Below are 20492 nucleotides of genomic sequence, written 5' to 3'. Positions count from 1 at the left end.
TGTTGTCCCCTTCGCCTCCTGCCCTCAATTTTTCCCAGCATCAGGGTCTTTTCCAATGAGTCAGCATAGTCACTATTTACAAAACATGGGGTGAAAGCCTGAACAAGCCATCTTGGCCAATTTGCTCTCACCTCACGTTCGGTGTGCAGTCCATCTTCTGTGATGTTCCCTTGGCAAGTAACACTGACCCTTGGATTTACATCTTGCTACTGCAGTAACTACAACAATCAGTTACACCCCCAATACAAAACAAAACACAATGCCAGGTATCACCTGGAACTTATGTTGACGTCCTTGCCCTCATGAGGCTAGAAAAGCCAGTCACCACATGTGGAGCACCTTTATTTTACATGGCCAGGTCCAGTCCACCATCTTTCCTTGTGAAATTGCAGGAAAGCCTCTACAGGGGCAAGTCCACTCCTGAAGAATTTTATTAAGGGCCCATAAAACCCCCTACAGGTGCCATGCCAACTGCTTCAAGGAGGAGATTTTTGTGGCATTCACAGCCCACCCAAAGATTCCAAATACTTTCACACTGTTATAAATCTGCAAGAGAATCAGAGGGTAGTAGCACATCACAGCACACAGCTTTTACAGTACACAGTCCTACTAAACCTATATCACAGGACACAGCATTGACAGCAGACTGTTCTACTAAACCTTCATCACAGGACACAGCCTTTACAGTACACTGTTCTACATAAGACACAGACTTTACAGTACAATGTTTTACTAAACCTACATCACAGCACACAGCGTTTACACACACTGTTCTACTAAGCCTACATCACAGGACACAGCCTGTACAGTACACTGATCTATTAAACATACATAACAGCACACAGCCTTTACAGCACACTGTTCTCCTAACCCTACATCACAGGACAAAGCCTTTACAGCACAGTGTTCTACTAAAGCTACATCACAGCACACAGCTTTTACAGTACATTGTTCTACGAAACCTATATCACAGGACACAGCCTTTACAATACACTGTTCTACTAAACCTACATCACAGGACACAGTGGTTATGGTATGCTGTTCTACAAAACCTACATCACAAGACATAGTCTGTACAGCACAGGGTTTCTACTAAACCTACAGCACACAGCCTATAAGGTACACTGTTTTACTAAACCTATGTGACAGGACACCACCATTACAGTAAACTGTTCTACTAAACCTACATCACAGGACACAGTCTTTACAATACACTGTTCTACTAAACCTACATCACAGCACACGGCCTTTACAGTACACTGTTCTACTAAACTTAACTCACAGGACATAGCGGTTAGAGCACAGTGTTCTACTAAACCTACTTCACATCACACAGCCATTACAGTACACTGTTGTACAAAACCTACATCACAGCACACAGTCTTTACAATACATTGTACTACTAAATCTACATCACAGGACACAGCATTTACAGTACATTGTTCTACTAAACCTAAATCACAGGAAACAATGGTTATAGCACAGTGTTCTAGGAAACCTACATCACAGGACACAGCCTTTACAGTACACTATTCTACTAAACCTACATAACAGGACACAGCCTTTACAGCACAGTGTTTACTAAACCTACATCACAGCACACAGCCTTCACAGTACATGGCTCTACTAAACCTACATCATAGGACAAAGCCTTTACAGCACGCTGTTCTAATAACCTACATCATAGGACACAACTTGTACAGCACAGTGTTCTACAAAACCTAAATCACAGCACACAACCTGTACAGTACTCTGTTCTGCTAAACTTACATAATAGGACACAGCCTTTACAGCACATTGTTCTACTAAACCTACATCACAAGACACAGCCTTTACAGTACACTGTTCTACTAAACCTATATCACAGGACACAGCCATTACAGTAAACTGTTCTACTAAACCTACATCACAGGACACAGCCTTTGCAGTACATTGTTCTACTAAATCACAGGAAACAATGGTTATAGCACAGTGTTCTAGGAAACCTACATCACAGGACACAGCCTTTACACTACACTGTTCTACTAAATCACATCACTGAACACAGCCATTGCAGTACACTGTTCTAGGAAACCTACATCACAGGACACAGCTGTTACGGTGCACTGTTCTACTAAACCTACATCACTAGACACAGCCATTGCAGTACACAGTTGTACTAAACCTACATCATAGGAGACAGCCTTTACAGTACACTGTTCTACTAAACCTACATCACAGGACACAGTGGTTACGATACATTGTTCTACTAAACCTACATCATAAGACATAGCCAGTATAGCACAGGGTTATATTAAACCTACATCACAGCACACAGCCTGTACAGTACACTGTTCTACTAAACCTATATCACAGGACACAGCCATTACAGTACACTGTTCTACTAAACCTAACTCACAGGACACATGGGTTAGAGCACAGTGTTCTACTAAACCTACTTCACATCACACAGCTGTTACAGTACACTGTTGTACAAAACCTACATCACAGTACACAGTCCTTACAGTACACTGTTCTACTAAATCTGCATGACAGGACACAGTGGTTAATGGTACACTATTCTACTAAACCTACATCACAAGACATAGCCTGTACAGCACAGGGTTCTACTAAACTTACATCACAACACACAGCCTGTACTGTACACTGTTCTATTAAACCTATCACAGGTCGCAGCTGTTACGGTACACTGTTGTAGTAAACCTACCTTACAGGACACAGCGATTACAGCACAGTGTTCTACTAAACCTACTTCACATCTAACAGCTGTTATAGTACACTGTTGTACAAACCTCCATCACAGCACACAACCCTTATCGTATATTGTTCTACTAAACCTATATCACAGGACACAGCCATTACAGTAAACTGTTCCATTAAACCTACATCACAGGACACAGATGTTACAGTTCACTGTTCTACTAAACCTGTATCACAGGACATGTACAGTACACTGTTCTAGTAAGCCTACATCACAGGACACAGCCTTTACAGTACACTGTTGTACTAAACCTACAATACAGGACACAGGCTTTATAGTACACTGTTCTCCTAAACCTATATCACAGGACAATATCTAAACAGCCTTTACAGTACAATATCTAAACCTACAACACAGGACACAGCCTTGACAGAACACTGTTCTACTAAACCTACATGACAACACACAGCCTTTACAGTACACTGTTCTACCAACCTACATCACAGGATACAGACTGTACAGTACACTCTTCTACTAAACATAGAGCACAGCACACAGCCTCTACAGTACACTGATCTACTAAACCTACATCACAGCACACAGCCTTTATTGCACACTGTTCTCCTAACCCTACATGACAGGACACAGCCTTTATAGTATACTGTTCCACTAAACCTCCATCGCAGGAGACAGCCTTGACTGTATACTCTTCTACATAAGACACAGCCTTTACAGTGTACCTCTGTACTTTTGCATCCTCATAAACTGGATGGGACTCCTGCCAGCTCGGGCCTCCTTTGGGAGTCTTTTGACTTTCAAAGTGGCATCTTGCATGCTGTCCCTCTACTTCTCTCAATAAGGACCCACAAAATCCCCACAGATGCTGGGCCCATCCCTGTGTCCCAAAGTCACAAAAGTCATGTTGCCAAGTGTTCCCGGTGCATTTGCCAAAATTGTTTACTCAAATCGACCAACTCTGCCTGAGTATATGGTTGAACTCCCATTTGCTGGACCATCACTGGCACCTTGGGGTGGATTTTCCTGACGGTCCTGAAGGCGAATATGAATTGTGCCCTATGTGATGCTGCGCCAGTGCTCAATGTGCAAAGACACTTGTAAGAACTAGAGCAATGTATATTGGCACTACAGCAAGAACCCCCTGGCTCTGAAGAACCCAGCATTTCTGACAGAGTGGCAGTAAGTGACAGAGATGATGAACGTTATGAGACCTTGGATCCCTGCTTGGCAGTGAGACCCATTATGTAGCAGAAAGTGAAGCACAGCAGTATTCTCGCATGGCTGGTGCAGCAGCCGTAGCAGGAGACATGCTATATTCTCTCCTCTTGTGCCTGAGTTAATGGACACAGCCATGATGCAGCACTAGTATGTTACTGCTTTCTAGGTGGAGCTCATGTATATGCACACTGCTGTGGTCCAGGGGCTCATCCTCTAGGGGCCCCCAGTGTGACTGATTCATGACATGTCGACCATATACTCTGGCAGAGCTGGTCAACTTGGGTAAGCAGTTTTGGCAAATGCGCTGGGAGCCCTTGGCAACATGGCTTTTGTGAGGAAAAACTGCACCGAATGGCAAGCATGACTGGACTCTATTATAACACTGAACGGAGCCTGAAAGTATTGGCCCCACAGCATCTAGTCTGTGTGCATTTCTGTTTGTATTTCTAGTGTGGTTTAGCCTGGGGTGGAAAATTGTCTCTAATTATCTTAAATTCCAACTTTTTACAATTCAGATATAACATGTGAAGTTTGCCACTGATTCTCGGGGCACATTCTTGGATCTAGCTGTAACCACCAGTGAACACATCCTTCAGTTTTTGTTAATGATCCCTTCCTTCACTGTGTCTTTCAGGTCTCACCCTCCTCTCTCCCAAGTCTTCGGCTCCAGGTCTAAAGACCCCTGCTTTACAGAAAACACTCCTTTGCTGAGGAATTTCTCACAAGAAAAAGGGTGAGGTTTTTTCTTTTCTTTTCTTTTCTTTCTTTCTTATAAAATTAAGAAATCTCTGAGCATTACCCTTATGCTGATTACACTCATGCTGGAGAATAGAATGAGTTTTTACCTGACATGTTTGGTCTCTGCTAGATCCTTGTCAATTCAATGTGTGTTCATGATTCTAGTAGTTGTATTCTGTGCCTTATGAATTTCCAAATAACCTTGAGCATAACACTGCCATGAGTGTATAGCATATGTGCACACTCATCCATGCACTTAGCTCTGACAGGCTGTCTTGAGAGGTCAGGGCTTCTCAACTGGGGCTGAGGTTGGTGCTGTCAGGAGATATTTCTGTTGTCACAAATGGGGAAGCAGTACTACTAGCATTTAGGTAGAGGGCAGAAATGCTGCTAAATGCTGCAATGCACAGAACACCTCCCCACAATAAAGAATTATCTAACTCAAATGTCAATAATTATTAAGTTGAAAATGCATGATTTGAAAGAAATCTCTACTTCTTATAAGTTCCTTTTGAGGATAAACCTGCCTGTTTCTGAAACCAATAAGCAGAGATGCTCTGTAGGATGAGTTACAGACTGTCTCCCTTAGGGTGAAGAACCTTAACTCAGTCCTCCAATTCATCTCCTCTTCCTTCAGCAGGCAAACTTCCAGAAACCTGAGTCACCTTGTTGGTGTTCTCTGATTGCTCACACATTATAATCTTGGGACATTGTCCTGGACCTTCTTTTCCTGCCCACTGACCCTTGCACTCAGCCTCCCTCCCACAGCCTCTGAGGAACTTCCCACCTTCTCCCTAGCTCTGTCTGTAACCGTTTGGGGGCCTTCACCATTTAGGGTGCATCAGAATTTGAGGGTGCTCTTATGCCATGTGGGTTCCTGGTCTCACCGTCCAAAGACTCAAGTTCATGGGAACTTGATAGGGTGTAGGAATCTTGACTGTCACCTTCCAATGCAGAGCCAATCTGGCTTCTTCCAGGAAACTCTTGATGACAAGTTGTGTTTCCTTGAAAAAGTTCCCACTGAGTCCATTTTACGAGAGGGAACTCCTCTCCTCCTTGGTTCTCCAGGTCAGGCCCACTCAAGTTTAAGGGGGCTCAAATGTCACCTCCTTTGTAAAACTTTGGTTCCTCCACAGCTCATTCAAGAGTCAATGCTCCTTCTCCTTTGCTCTCAAACACCAAATTCATGTCTTTGGAACTTGTCCGAGTGTTATCCGTGATTATGCCTGCCAGCCTGAGTCCTTTTCATCCCATCCCAGCACCTAACAAGGCCTCTGCCACCGGGGAGATAACAACTCTCATCTCTCCTAATGAGTAACTTTGAAAACGAACACTTCACCCATCTATTCCCTTTAATGCTTTCCTTTGAATTACCTGGTAAACTGTTAAGGCCTGAGACATTTTCAACTCATGATTCTCTAGAAAACCAAGAACTCAAGAACATGAAAGCTTTTATCCTGGGTTTGGAAGACAGAGGCCTTGGGATGCTGAGCCCTGTCTCACATCACAGAAGCAGAATATGGATATTACATATAGGTTTCACACAGCCTAGTTTACATCTTCGAGCTTCTCCTTAGGAATAAAACTTTTTTTTTTTTTTTTTGTGAACAAGTCCTAAAACAGTGATAAGGGTTAAGGAGAATCACAATGCCCAATTGAGCTAACTGGGTTTGAGGGGCATAACATAATAGATTGTGGCTATTGTGTCAATATTGCCATCCCACAAGTATTCCATGCAATACAGGGGAATTCTGAGCTTTGAAGCAGCCTTACTAGAGACAAGTGCTAACTGAGAATGTGTACTGAAGGTGTTGTTCAGAAACTCAAGGATTCAATAAAAGTAAACAATGCATCCACATGTATGATCCCCCTTGATCCGTCCTTCTAGATAGAGGTCTTGTTCTTGGGTCCATCTAATCCAGCACTGATGTTCCTCATTTCTGCTCGTGTAGATGTTGGGCAGGAAAACAACAGACAATCTTCTCTACAGCTCCATTACAGAAAGATGCCTAGTACAGAGGAGGGAAGGCTTACCTCACTCATTGTGCTTCAGGATGAGTATAACAGAACCAGGTGTTGAGAACTCCAGCACAGTCAAAGAGGAAGCAAAAACTGAAATGTACTAGGGGTGGTCTGAGCCAGAAAAAGGTTTACTGGAAAATTCCAAAATCAGAACAGGCTGATGTTTCTTGAAGGGCCACAGTTTATTTTGAAGATTGTGTGACCCCAGAAGATTTCCCTGAAGTCAAGGGTCTGTGATGTCAAGAAAGATCTATTCCCACCAGTTTGACAGTATTACAGTGTTTATGGCCCTTTTAAAAACCAGGGTTGATTTCACATTTTAGGCTCACCTTTGAGATGAACTGTTTTGGAGATGCTACTGTTGCTGTGAAAATAACCACAAAGCCTCAATTTCCAGGTCATGGTGCACGCCCGTTTGCCACCCAGAGTTCATTACTGGTGAAGAATCTTGGGAGGACAGCTCAACTGAGTGGGATGGAAGATCCCTGCTAAGCAGAGAATTGGCAGGTTCCTCTGAATCTGCCTCCTTAGAGAAGGGGGAGCTTCTGGACAGTGCTCACATCAGGTTCCATCTTGCCAAGCTGAGGTATGATGACTTGGAGCACCACCACTGGCATGGGGTGGTGGTCACACAGCGCATGCCCTGGGACTGGGCTGGGACAGGGAAGTGGGTCTTGCCCTCAGGACATCCTTCCCAAGGACAGGGTGGAGGTGAGGAAGAAGGCTAAGTGGTACTTTCCTGGAAAGTAGTCTGCTTTTCCTTCAGGCCTTGGAAGACAGATAAGGGCACATTTGAACCAGCATGGAGCTTTTAAGAATGCAGGAAAACCTAATTACAGACCTTAATGACTAACATCCCATACTCCTTTCTGCTGTGTGGCTGGGGTCTTCACGTACATGAGGGTTTGCAGATGAGAATAGTCCCTGTGGTGTTCTAGAAGCTGATATTATCATTTATAATCAGTGACTAAAGTTTCTGCACATGCAGCAGAGTGTTTTTAGGGGTATCTCCCTGATCCTGTTTGTGACACCAATTGTCTTGCTGAATCTCACTGTGTACTGTAAACTGAACCCATAGTAGGCAAGGCACGAGCTAAGAGGCTGGAAGAAAATGTGAAGAGCTGTAGGAAAGGCGTCTCCTGGCTGGCACAGCAGCCATAGCAGCAGACATAACATAACTGCACACAACCTTTCAGGGCTTTTCCAGGTGAAGCTTATATATATTTCCAGAACAAAAGTAGCCCGTAGCCAAGCGAGTACCACGTGAGGTGTATGTGCAGTGCTCTAAGTGATCTCAGCTGTTACATACCCATGCAAAGCCATTGTTTACAGAACATGGGGGGAGAGGGTGTGAGAGCATGGGACGAGAGACTGGTGCCATCTTGTTAATTTCCTCACAAGGGGCAAGGAATTGGGTGGGTCTGAGAGAGGCCAAGCCCTCCATGCATATGTAGGAGGGCACAGTGCGCACATGCATGGGGGATGTGAGGGCATTTTGCAGGACCACCCGCAGGGGTCAGAGGAGGGGTGCTTTCCTTGCTTTGTGTGCTGGGGCTTCTGCATGAGCATTCACTTGAGAGAAGTGTTCTATTGAAATCCGTGTGTTTGAAAGTGGCGTTTTTAGAGACAGAATAAGGCTTGTGGATCAGAACCACCAAGGTCCCCATTCTGTATCTGCTCAAAGGTAGCTGAGGAACCAGCAGGGGCCAGGCGTGTCTATGCAACTATCTCCTTATTGCTTGGCATTCCCTTTGCTCCACAGCCTTCTATGGCTTCCACTAAGATGATCTATGCAAAACCCCATGGATAGGTGAGAGGACACCATGAAGCTGTCAAATATTAGTGTTATTATTTCTCTACGTAAGGGGGCCCATCTTTTCTGAAGCTGTTTGAAGGGCTGATTAGAAGTGTACCTGCTTGCATCGCAAAGTGTATCTGTCTTTAGCCAGAGAGGCCCACTCTCAGTTGTCCTGTTGATGTTACAGGCAATCCTGAGAGGTAGATAAAGGAAGGTACCTCGGAGAGAGTAAGGATTTTGCTTGAGGTCATGCATGGGCTTCCCTTGTGGCTCAGTTGGTAAAGAATCCACCCGCAATGTGGGAGACCTGGGTTTGATCCCTGGGTTGGGAAGATACCCTTCTTGCCTGGAGAATTCCATGGACTGTATAGTCCATGGGGTCACAAAGAGTCAAACATGACTGAGTGTCTTTCACTTTCACTTTCATGCAGGTTTTTGAGAGAAGCAGAGGGGTAGGGGCAGGAATGTGACCCCAGGTCTCCCACCAGTGCTTGACCATAGAGATGTATTTTCGACCATGCCTCCTGATAGGGATAGAGTGAAGGGACAATGTAGGTAATTAAATCCCACTTGGGGAATTTAAGTATTGACAGTATTATAGTGTTTAATAGTGGAAAAAATGTGAGAGACTCTTGTACTTTAATGATTACTCAAGAAAGCATGTTTGCTTAACCACAAAACCAAAACCTAGCAGACCTTTTTAGCAACAAACCATGCAATTATGGGGAGGGAGGTGGGAGAGGGGTTCATGTTTGGGAATGCATGTAAGAATTAAAGATTTTAAAATTTAAAAAATAAAAAACTAAAAAAAAAAAAAAAGAAACACAAGACATGCCTCAAAACAATAAAACAATGGTGGCATGAGACACCATCCTGCCTAGTGAGTTCAATAACATGTTCTCTGCACACATAAAAAAGTAATAATTTGTGAACTTAGCTTGATCATATAGGGAAAAGAAAAACTCCCCTGCTCAACCTGGAGGAGGATGGTGGAAGCTTGACATTTACTCAAGAAAGACAAAGATGTTTTCTCCCCTTCCCCACTTTATCTTTGATTATAAAACTGTGGCCCACTGAGTTTTCAGGGTGTGACACTGCCTTACTCACTCACTTATAAGCCTCACAAATGTCCTATTCCAATAAATCGCTTCAATCTATTACTTTATCTCTCGCTGAATTCTTTCTGCACTGAGACATAAAGGACCAGGAGCTCTTTGGAGCCCCTGAAAAGACACCTAACGGTTTCACTTCTAGCCATGTGTAGTTTCTTTACCATGACTGGTCTTAGCTATAGGTGTGGTAAATATTCAGCCAGTTTAATCTGCTTTAAAATCATTTGAATTATATGAAAGCATGTGAACAGGCTCCTGGTCCCCGTTGTTCACCATGATGGTAAGCCCTGATACTGTTTACACCCTTCTCCAGCATGCTGGCTCACAACTCCAGAGGATGCGAGGTTCTTCAAATATCCTGTGGCATGGAAAATAAGATCAGTACATTTAAGCCTTTATGTTCAGTAGTTGTTTTATCTTCTATGATTCATAGAGTAGTTGCCTCAAACTTTCCACTGAACTAAAGATTTAGTGACATTCTTTTTAACATGTCTAGAAAGTACTATACATTATTGTTGAAACTTGTAAAAGCTATTTTGGATGGTCAGCTCTGCTGTATATGTCAGTTATGTAGAAAGACATTTGTGTTTAGGATAGTTCAATTAATGCTTCATGCTTTAAAAAGAAATATTTTTTATTCCCGTTTGAATAGGAACTATTGATCATAATTTGGAAGTATGATATGATTATTCATCAGATTCATTAAATCTAAAAGAATGCAGAACAAGCTTTTGCCAGTTTGAAAGGATCAGAAAGATTTTGAAAAAGATGTCCCAATATAGACTTTCTTCTTTCATTCTACAAACATATGTCAAACACAGGCTGTATACCAGCACCCTATCTTTGGCAGGGGCTGAGCACAAATACCCCAGTGCCTGCCCTGGGGAAGCAACCAAGGGAAAGCACCCTCCAACTGGACAGTGATAATATCTTCAGGAGATGGGGTCTGGTGGGCTCTGAGGAAGTGAAAGGAGCAGAGATAAGCCTGGAGTGGCTGCCAGGACCATATTTGCCCAAAGGCCTGAGGGTCCCAATTAAGAAGTGTGTAATGATGACTATCAGGGGTCCAGAGAGGGCTGGATTGTCTGTTAAATTATCTCTTAAGGAATTCTTAAAGGATTCTGCTGGTACAACCAGTTACAACACTGCAAATTCTTTCTTGAATTGTTTGGTTATGTCTCAGTCAATGTTTATTCAATGATCAAATCCATATTCTTACCTTCCAGAAAACTTAAGGGAAAATAATTGATAAATATGAATCTGAGAGCCAAGATAAAGCTTGTTTCCAGAAAACCAGAGCCTTTAAAGTTATAATTGACTAATAATTCTCTGCTTTAGGAAAAATACAACCATCATTGCAACTTTTATTGTAAAATAGTGGATTGATTCTTAACTAAATTTTAGAATACTATTAAAAAAAAAAAAAAGCTAGTGAAGAGGCCCAAATCTTGAACTTCAGCATCTTTGACAAGAAGATGTGTTCAGACATTCAGGTTTAACTTTGTTTCCTCCTGTAACCTCCTCTAAACTGCTTCTCATGAAGCTGTATGTTTACAACAGGTCAGTGATGTTCTCAGCAGTATCCTCCTTCATATCATGTTATAGAAAGAATTCTCAAAGAATTCTATGTGGAATTCTTTTAGTTGGACATTACCCCAGGCTTCAGCAGACATCTGAGGTTTGACCTTTGTGGGTGCATGCAAATAGGACTGCCATCAGCGTTATCTGGGACCTGTCTTTTCTCTTGCAGGTGCTGTGTACGGTGGCTAAAAGTCGCAGGCTTATTTGTCTTTGTGGTGCTGTGCTCTGTGAGTACCATGGCATGCTGAGCCTTGCTGTCTGTTTAGCAGAGTCCCTGGGTGCTTCGGGCTGGGTAGCAGGGTGCCTGAGGTGTGGGACACGCACACATTTCTTAGGAGGAGATGCTGAGCAAATGTGAGATGGCAGTCGAGGTGGCTAGGGAGTCCTGCCCCTAGCAATGTTCCTCTACTTTTGTCCCACTTTGTACAGTGGAAATCATGAGAATCTGGCTGTGGTCTGTACAGGGCAGCTTGCCCTGGGGTCTTAATCCCTATCTTAAGTGGCTTGCCAAATTCTCTTTTCAACCACATGCAATAAGCACTCTTTATTTGTGTTGGGACTTGTCCAGCAATCATTGTTGCCCCTAGGAATGTCTCAGTGCTCATTTGGAGTGGCGCCCAGCTGTTTGGGAGAGAGTGAAGTTCTGTGTCTGCCTCTTCCCTGGAGACTGCTCTGATTTTACTTGCCCTATATCCCCAGGGATGGTTGCAGAGTTAGAACCCTGGGGGCAACCCGAGTGCTCCTCTCGCTTGAGGTGTCATGAGTGTCCTTGCCAGCATTTGTGTGGTATGTGGCTTGATATGGCCCTAGCCAAGATCACATTATAGGCGCTTAAAATACATTTGCTGAATGAACAACTATGAGCCTCCCCCGACCGAATCTGTGTGTGTGCATGTGAATGTGAGGATCCATGTCTGCCTGTGTGTTTGTGTGTGTGCAGTCCTCTGTGGGACAAGTAGGTCTTTTGTGGTCTGTGGCCATTCTGAGCTTGTGTGTGTGCCTAGGGAGTTATTTTTGCAGTTAATAATTATTATCTAATTTTAGCATTGGCATAGGATACTTTGTGTGGGCCATTTTTGAGAGACCCCAGTATGTGACAGGGTATGAGACTGTGAGCAAGGAAGGGATGAGTGAGTAGTGTTTCCATACCCGTGCCCTGTGGACTCCAGGACTGGTGTGGTTATGGCTCTTCTCAGCAGGCAGCTTGTGGTGACAGCTGTGCTGGGTGCCCTTTGTGATTGGAAGCTGTGTGTGTGTGACCATGTGTAGTTGTAAATACATGGTCTTCATTATCTGTGTGTGTGGACACGAGGACTGGGGTTCTATGCATGTGCAGGATAGTGCATGACAAGACTCTTCTCAGTGTGACGTGTAGAGAACAACGTTGCATCTCAGACAGCAAGCGTGCATGAAGTCAATATTGACTGAATTGAATTGAATACAGGCAACACTTTAATAACCCACAAGTGGGGAGAGGAGGGGTCTGTAGAAAGGAAATCTAGGCTAAAGACAATTACAATGAACTGAAAACTTCGAGTTTACTTTTTTTGTTACCAATTTGCCTTTCTACTTCCTATTCAAACAATTGTGTGTTTCTGAAGACCCAGTTGCTTAGCACAGTCTGGTGAGTGGGTGTACTGGAATTTTCAAGGGTATACTGGGAGGTATGGTTGGGCCAAGTCTCCCCTGATCCCTGTGAGCTCAGCTGAGCTCTGTGTCTGGTCTTCACTCTTCTGGTAATTGAAATTTTGGTGTTTTGTGGACACAACCAAAGCAAAATTTGAGGAATTTGTTTTGAACCTCTGTAATCTGTTATCTTATCATTAGTTTCTGAGTGTGTATAAGTTGCTCTGAAAATTCCACAGCGTGAGCTCTCACCATCATATGGGTTGTATTCCCTACCCTCCCGTACTAGAAAACCACGTTTACCCTCCTCTGACAATTTAATTTTAGGGCTGGGTAGTCAATCCTTAAAACTGTCAAATATCAATAATCAAGGCCCACTGTAGCAAAAAAAAATAGTTTAATGGATCAGAATTTTAACTTTTAATATCTCAGAAAAGCTATTCAGAGTACGCAGGTAGATTTTGGATACATCAAGCAGCACAATTATCATAACCCTATTTTCCGCTCTTATCAAAGTTACTTAAATCCTATTGCTGTCACACCACAAATCTATCATTAAATGTTTCTGATTGTTGCAGATTTTATTTAGCATGCATCCAGATCAAGGAAAGCTCTGGCAATTGCTGGCTCTGTCACCGCTGGAAAGCTACTGTATCTGAACCTTTTTTGAGATGGACAGTCACCCGTGGTTGAGTCACAAAGTGAAAAGACCTGAGAACTATTATGATGGTTGCCCAAAGTCACAGCATAAGCAATCATGATTACTCCCCATGTGTGTTTTGTTCCTCTAGGATATTTGAAAGATAAGGCTTTAGAACATAAAGGGAGGGGCCTTTAGTGAGACTGCAGTGGGTGGGTGGTGGGGAGATTCCCCATGGAAAGGTGACAGCAAACAGTGCATTTTAGTTAAGGCCCAGCTTTCTGTGGCTGTTGGATGCTCTTTCTGTCCCCCCAACCACACCCCCAGCCCCTGCCCTCTTATGTTTTAGCTTAAATCGTTCCTGTTTACCTAGCTTTAAGTTCATTGGTTCTCTCCTTGGCAGTGTCATCTGAGTTTGATGATTGCTTGGTTTCTTATCCTCTGGGATCTCTTGCCATTTTGTAGGTCTCAGCTGCTACAACAGAATACCACAACCTGGATGACTTAAGCAACAGACATTTATTTCTCACAGGTCTAGAGGCTGGACATTCAAGGTCAGATGGGCTGATTTGGCTTCTAGTGAGCACTCTCTTTCTGGCTTTCAGATGGCCACCTTCTTGCTATGTCTCCTGTGTTTGTGTATATATGTGTGTGTGTGCCTGTAAAGAGTGAGAGCTCTGGTGTCTCTTCTTACAAGAACACTGATACTATCAAATCTGGGCCTCAACCTATGACCTCATTTACTTTCAGTTATTTCCTTAGAGACCCAGGCTTCCTAGGTGCCTCAGTGGTAAAGAATCTGCCTGCCGATGCAGGAGACACAGAAGACATGGATTTCATTCCTGGGTCAGGAAGATCCCTTGGAGGAGGACATGAACATTCAGTCCATAGCAGAGATGAAATTTTAAGCTTGAAGATGAACACACCTTAAATTCTATGGGCCAGGGGGAGTTATGTAAATCCAATTAAATGTTGGCTATGTTGTGGTCTATGGTTGCCATGGTAACCATCAGTGCCCCAGGCACCTGGAATTTCTCAGCTTTCTTTCATTTCTTTCTTTCAGGCCCTGTACTGTTCCTACCCATCCTTCAGGGGTAGGGCTGCTTTCTCATCTTACCTGCCCCCAGCTCTTAGGGTTCTGTTGTACTCTTGGGCTCCAGATTTGATGTGCTTCCCTATTAAATTCATGCTTTCTTAGGGATCTCCCCATTCCACTCATTGTCCCTTTGAGAACTTTCTGGAGTTCATGGAAGAAGAGCCTACAAGATGTTAGCATCCCTATTCGGTGGCTCACCAGGCCAAGGTCAAGGCCTAGTTGAGAAGAGGGCTCAGAGGATCCTGACTCGTTTGGTCAAGGAGGAGGTTTTTGCTAGTGCTTCTGAGCCCAGCATTAGATAAGCTCTGAAGCAAACTGAAGGAGAAGGCTGAGAGACTCCACAGTTTAGGTGAACCTCCCAGATTTGTTCCGTGCACTGCAGTAGCACATTGCCGGCAGTTCAGAAGTACTTTGCTCATGTGTCTTTCTTTCCATCATGCGTGGGCCTTGAGGACATAGTTCTCTGTTCTGAGAACACCAGAGCAGAGTAGATGGTCCTGCTTGTTAGCAGAACAGTATGGAGACTGTGAGCCAGGAACTCCCAGGAGAGTGGCCCTGGTGCTCACAGTGGGGTTGGGTCAAGTCAAGCTTGAAAGACAGCTTAAATTTGAGTCATGGATTTGAGTAATGGGAAAAGCAAGAGGACCATGGTTGGATACAACAGAGGAGGAAGATGATTTCTTTGTCTTCTCTCTTCCATGACCTGGTCTGGCTGGGACGCTGGTATAGGTTCAAAGGACTTGAAGGATGATACTGAAAACAAATATTTATTAGTTAGACCAAGATGTTTTGGGGACATAAAATGTGGTGAGAATCATGTTGGTCTCCAGAGAAGTAGAGAAATGAATAGCATGTAGTTTTTTCTCTTGAGGAGCTAGACCAGGGGGGAGAAAAATCTAAAACAGACAATAGTATGTTTTGAGTGAGCACTTTAACAGAATAAGCCTGATCTACACAGGACACAGGAAGGAGTGAGGATCCTCTCATGCTGTGGTTGACAAGAAAGGGTTTAAGGAGAGGAGAGCTTGAGCAAGATCTTAAAAGATAGTGGGCTTCTCTAGGTTTAGGGGAGGCCTCTGAGGAAAAGGCAAGATATGACCTTAGCAGAGCAGACCTTTCAGAATGGCTGGAAGGCAAGGATCAAAACTGTCTGCAGGGTGGGCTTGACCACAGGTCCAAGTTGCTGGGATCCATAAGTCACTGCTGACACCAGAGCATTGCAGTGGGCTTTGACTCCCAGGCACAATGTGGGCATCTGGAAAGACAGAGGGAAAGGAGGGCAGAGGTACATGTGGTCCAGTGTCCCTTGGATTTTGTGTGCACTCCATTTGAGTGGTGGTTAATCATAGTGTGTTTAATCTGCTAGGCCACGACACCCCCGCAAGGACAAAGGCCTTGTTCCATTCTCCTTGCTCTTTGTTTTCAATGTACTGTGCTCTGATTAGTTATTCAGTCTGACTCTTTGCAACCCCAAAGATTGTACCCTACCAGGCATCTCTGTTCATGGGGATTCTCCAGGCAAGGATATTGGAGTAGGTTGCCATGCCCTCCTCCAGGGGATCTTCCCCACCCAGGAACTGAACTGGGGTCTCCTGCATTGCAGGCAGATCCTTTACCAGCTGAGCTACCAGGGAAGCCCCATAAACATTCATTACATTATTAGAAGAAGAAGCCTCTGCTTTTCTGATATTAGCCTTCAAGGGTGCTGATCTATCTCCTGGGTTTCTGCAAGGTCTCTAAAGTTTCTTCTGTGCTAAAATATCTTTTCCCACTCCATACATATCATGTGTCTGCCTTGGGGAAAGACCAAGACAGGAATCATTTCAGTGTGGCAGAATCATCAGTGTCTTCTTGGGCCTTTCCCTACTATATCCTGCCTCATGTGTGACTTCTGTTTGCCTTTTGTCCTTTTTGGAAGCCATGTAGCAGCATAGCTATGGGTAGATGCTTTCTAGCCAAGAGCTGGCTGCCCATTCTCAGTTCTAATATAGGAAACAGTGCTGATAAAAACACTTCCTTTTTTAAAAAAATTAAAAATTAATTTAAAAATTAATTTTAATTAAAAATTAATTTATTTTAATGGGAGGTGGATTACTTTTGTATTGTAGTGGTTTTTGCCATACATCGACAAGAATCAGCCATGGGTGTACATGTGTCCCCTCTTCTGAACCCCCCTCCTACCTCCCTCCCCATCCCATCCCTCAGGGTCATCCCAGTACACCAGCCCTGAGCTCCCTGTCTGATGCATCAAACCTGGACTGGCGGTCTATCTCACATATGGTAACATACATGTTTCAGTGCTATTCTCTCAAATCATCCCTCCCTCGCCTTCTTCCACAGAGTCCAACAGTCTCTTCTTTACATGTGTCTCTTTTGCTGTCTTGTATAGAGGGTTATCGTTACCATCTTTCTAAATTCCATATATATGCGTTAGTATACTGTATTGGTGTTTTTCTTTCTGGCTTACTTCACTCTGTATAATAGGCTCCAGTTTCGGATGAAACTCATTAGAACTGATTCAAATGTATTCTTTTCAATGGCTGAGTGATACTCCATTGTGTATATGTACCACAGCTTTCTTATCCATTCGTCTGCTGATGGACATCTAGGTTGCATCCATGTCCTAGCTACTGTAAACAGTGCTGTGATGAACACTGGGGTACACGTTTCTCTTTCATTTCTTGTTTCCTCAGTGTGTATGCCCAGCAGTGGAATTGCTGGGTTGTATGGCAGTTCTGTTTCCAGTTTTTTAAGGAATCTCCACACTGTTCTCCATTGTGATTGTACTAGTTTTCATTCCCACCAGCAGTGTAAGAGGGTTCCCTTTTCTCTATACCCTCTCCAGCATTTATTGTTTGTAGACTTTTTGATAGCAGCCATTCTGACTGGTGTGAGATGGTACCTCATTGTGGTTTTGATTTGCATTTCTCTAATAATGAGTGATGTTGAGCATCTTTTCATGTGTTTGTTAGTCATCTGTATGTCTTCTTTGGAGAAATGTCTGTTTGGTTCTTTGTCCCATTTTTTGATTGGGTCATTTATTTTTCTGCAATTGAGCTGCATGAACTGCTTATATATTTTTGAGATTAATTCTTTGTCAGTTGCTTTGTTTGCTATTATTTTCTCCCATTTTGAAGGCTGTCTTTTCACCTTGCTTATGTTTCCTTTGTTGTGCAGAAGCTTTTAAGTTTAATTAGGTCCCATTTGTTTATTTTTGCTTTATTTCCATTACTCTGGGAGGTGGGTCATAGAGGATTCTGCTGTGATTTATGTCAGAGAGTGAATTTATCAGGATATTTTTGTACTTAAAAAACAAACAAACCCAGTGCATCTTGTTGGGGGAATTTTAAAAAGGGTTAACTATTCACTGGCACTCCCCAACAGTCTGTTTAAATCCTGTAAACACCCTGGCAACAGTAAAGTTCTGCCTTCTCCCAAGTCAGCTCCATAAACCACCTGTTTCTTTAAGGGCTTTAAGGAAGGGTAAAGGAATTGGTCACTGAATAGTCCTGCAATCAGTGAGCTGCTGCTAAGACTTTTGAGACCTTACACAAAACATAGATCATTTTGAGAACCCTTTTTTTTTTTTTGCACCTACAGCAGCTTTCTCTCCTGGAGCAAGATAGCTGGGCTAGCTGCTGTTTAGAATCCTTGGGTGGGCCCCAGACCTTGCAGCAGAGGTGAGAGTCAGCTGGCACAGAGAGAGGGAGCCTGAGAGCACAGACCCTTCCATCTGTGCAGCATACCAGCACGAGGTGTAGGAGTGAAGGGGCCAGGTTGTGGTGGGGATGCAAGGGCATGAGGGTTACATGTTGAGAGGAAGGAGCATCTTTTCTGTATATCTTCCCTGATTCAGTCCTTCACAAGCTTTGAAGGGATTTCCCTCCTCTCACTGCAATGGGCTTCACTGGTTTAGCCAATTTCAGATTTGTTGTTCAGTTCTCCCTGTGATTTCTCACCAGCCACCTTAGGACTTGGGCATGGCTGTGGATTAGTTTATCTGTTCATTCAGGAGGCCATCCTGTCTGCTGCTCACCATGAATCCAGGAACTGGGACAGGCGTTTTATTCTGGCTGCCAAGAGTGGTAGCAGAGATGATCGTAGGATGTGAGACACCAGCTAGATGTTAAAGCAGATGATTCAAAACACAATTAAAGAAAACAAAACCAATTGCGTGTGTCAAGAGTGAGGGGCTGAAGAAACAGGAGCAGGCAGGGCAGATGGAAGGGATGGCCTGAACGTTCCTTTCCTTGTGTGCCTCCCGAGATGGGTGTTCCCTGGGAGGGTGGGGGTGGAGGGGGGTGCAGTCCAGGCCTCTCCCTCTTGTGCCGTAGTTTGCCTTGACACTCCCCCAGCTGTGAACCTCAGCAGCCACGCAGACTCCATGCTGCTCCAGGTGGGCCTGGCAGGGGCCCTGGTGGTCGGCAGCCCCAGTCGTCTCGGGAGAGAAGAGCACGTGCTGGTGGAGGTGACCCAGGCCAACACTCCAGGCTCCAGGTGGCGGCGGCCACAGCAGGTTACACCTAAAGTTACTTGAAAAGAATTGTAAAAAATAATTTTATTTGTTTATAAATTGAATTTCTTCTTGAATGGATTTGATGGGAGCCATCATTATTAGGCAAGCCGTTATCTTTTACTTTGTCATGGAAATTCTCTTTTCTGTAAGGCGGTTATAAAACTCTCACCATTTCAGTAAAGTCAGGCTTTTGAGGTTTCTTTTTTTTTCAATTTAGAGTGGTTTTTTTTTTTTTTTTTTTTTTGACAGTTCAGGGAAACATATTTTTGAAAGTGCAGTTAAATCTGAGCCTTACCTCATGGTACAGAAGATAGTTCAACACCATGGTTCTCTTGAGTTTGTGGACTCTTAGCTAAGACTGTGTCTTTCCTCGAGCTTCTGCTTCTGTACCAATATGACCTTGTGCTCAGCATCTAAGGCAAGGACTTTAGTTCACATCCTGCAAAAGTTAGGAGAGCCAGCAGTTCCAGCCACCATGTCCCAGAGCCCAGACAAGTCTCTCTCTCATCTCCCAAATCCTGGCCTCAGGGACTCCCCTGGATTTCCATGATGACTTCCATATGAAGTCATATCCCTAGTTCACAGATTTTCCCTGTTATAACTAATAGAAGGAAACACTGCTGGTATATGAGGCTGTGTCATCCAAAATGGAGTACAACTGCAGTAATGGTGGGTACAGCACCCGTCACATTTTTCTGCCATACAAAGCAGTGTCCCCAGAGCCAGAGTCTCATTATGAAGAAGGCTGAAGTTTCATGGACAATGGCTGATGCAGCACTGATGTTCTAAACTGGTTGCTCTGGCCATGGTCTTAGGACATAAACTTGGCTTCCCTGTATGCATTGCCTATTTTGCTGGCAAGGATTCCTCAGTAAAGATGAGATGGGCACACTTAATCTGCTGATGGTTCCCTCTGTGACCTTGTGTGGAGGAGGGCATGACCTTTGTAGTCTGCTGACACATCAATAGTTGCCTACCCTTGGGTCTGTATTGAGCTTTCTGGCTCCAGAAACACAACACAGATTTTTACTGAAGTTTTTTTTTTTTTTTTTCCATGATACACTCTTTCCAAACATGAAAGTTTTAAGAGAAGTTGTGATCTCTCATTCAGGCTTTGACCAATTTCAGAGTTCCTGTTTTTTATTTTCTTTATGATTTGTGGGTGGCAAGACTTCTGTCCTCCCACTGAAATCTCCACAGCCAGGCCTCCTGCCTTTGCCCCACCAGCACCTCCATCTCTGCACACATCTGGCCCCTTTCATCTGGCTTTTCCACTCCCCTGCCCTTGACAAGGGCACCTCAGCCTGTGAAACTGGAAGCTCATCCTCAGGCCCTTCTCCCACAGGCTTCTGGGACCTGGGTGTGGAGAGTTTCCTGCCTCCAGTTTGCAAACAGAAAGCAGTCAATTGCCTCAGTGGGTTCAGAA

General features: G+C 43.9%; 1 protein-coding gene across 4 annotated transcripts in view; it reads left to right on the top strand.

Annotated features, from left to right (window-relative positions):
• OCA2 (OCA2 melanosomal transmembrane protein) overlaps nucleotides 1–20492 on the top strand; it is a 343267-nt gene that overhangs the window by 70739 nt on the left and 252036 nt on the right. For all 4 annotated transcript variants that reach the window (XR_011254446.1, XR_011254445.1, XM_069576815.1 and 1 more), the window contains exons 3-7: nucleotides 4572–4670; nucleotides 7095–7283; nucleotides 11358–11415; nucleotides 13393–13465; nucleotides 18906–19066. Coding sequence is in view for 2 of the 4 variants with exons in the window: in XM_069576815.1 (XP_069432916.1) it covers nucleotides 4572–4670; nucleotides 7095–7283; nucleotides 11358–11415; nucleotides 13393–13465; nucleotides 18906–19066 (580 nt within the window). In the remaining 2 variants the exon portion in view is untranslated. The remainder of the gene's footprint in view (nucleotides 1–4571; nucleotides 4671–7094; nucleotides 7284–11357; nucleotides 11416–13392; nucleotides 13466–18905; nucleotides 19067–20492) is intronic.

This window comes from Ovis canadensis, chromosome 2 (genome assembly GCF_042477335.2).
Source record: "Ovis canadensis isolate MfBH-ARS-UI-01 breed Bighorn chromosome 2, ARS-UI_OviCan_v2, whole genome shotgun sequence".
NCBI lineage: Eukaryota > Metazoa > Chordata > Mammalia > Artiodactyla > Bovidae > Ovis > Ovis canadensis.
This window is presented reverse-complemented; position numbering and strand designations above follow the sequence as displayed.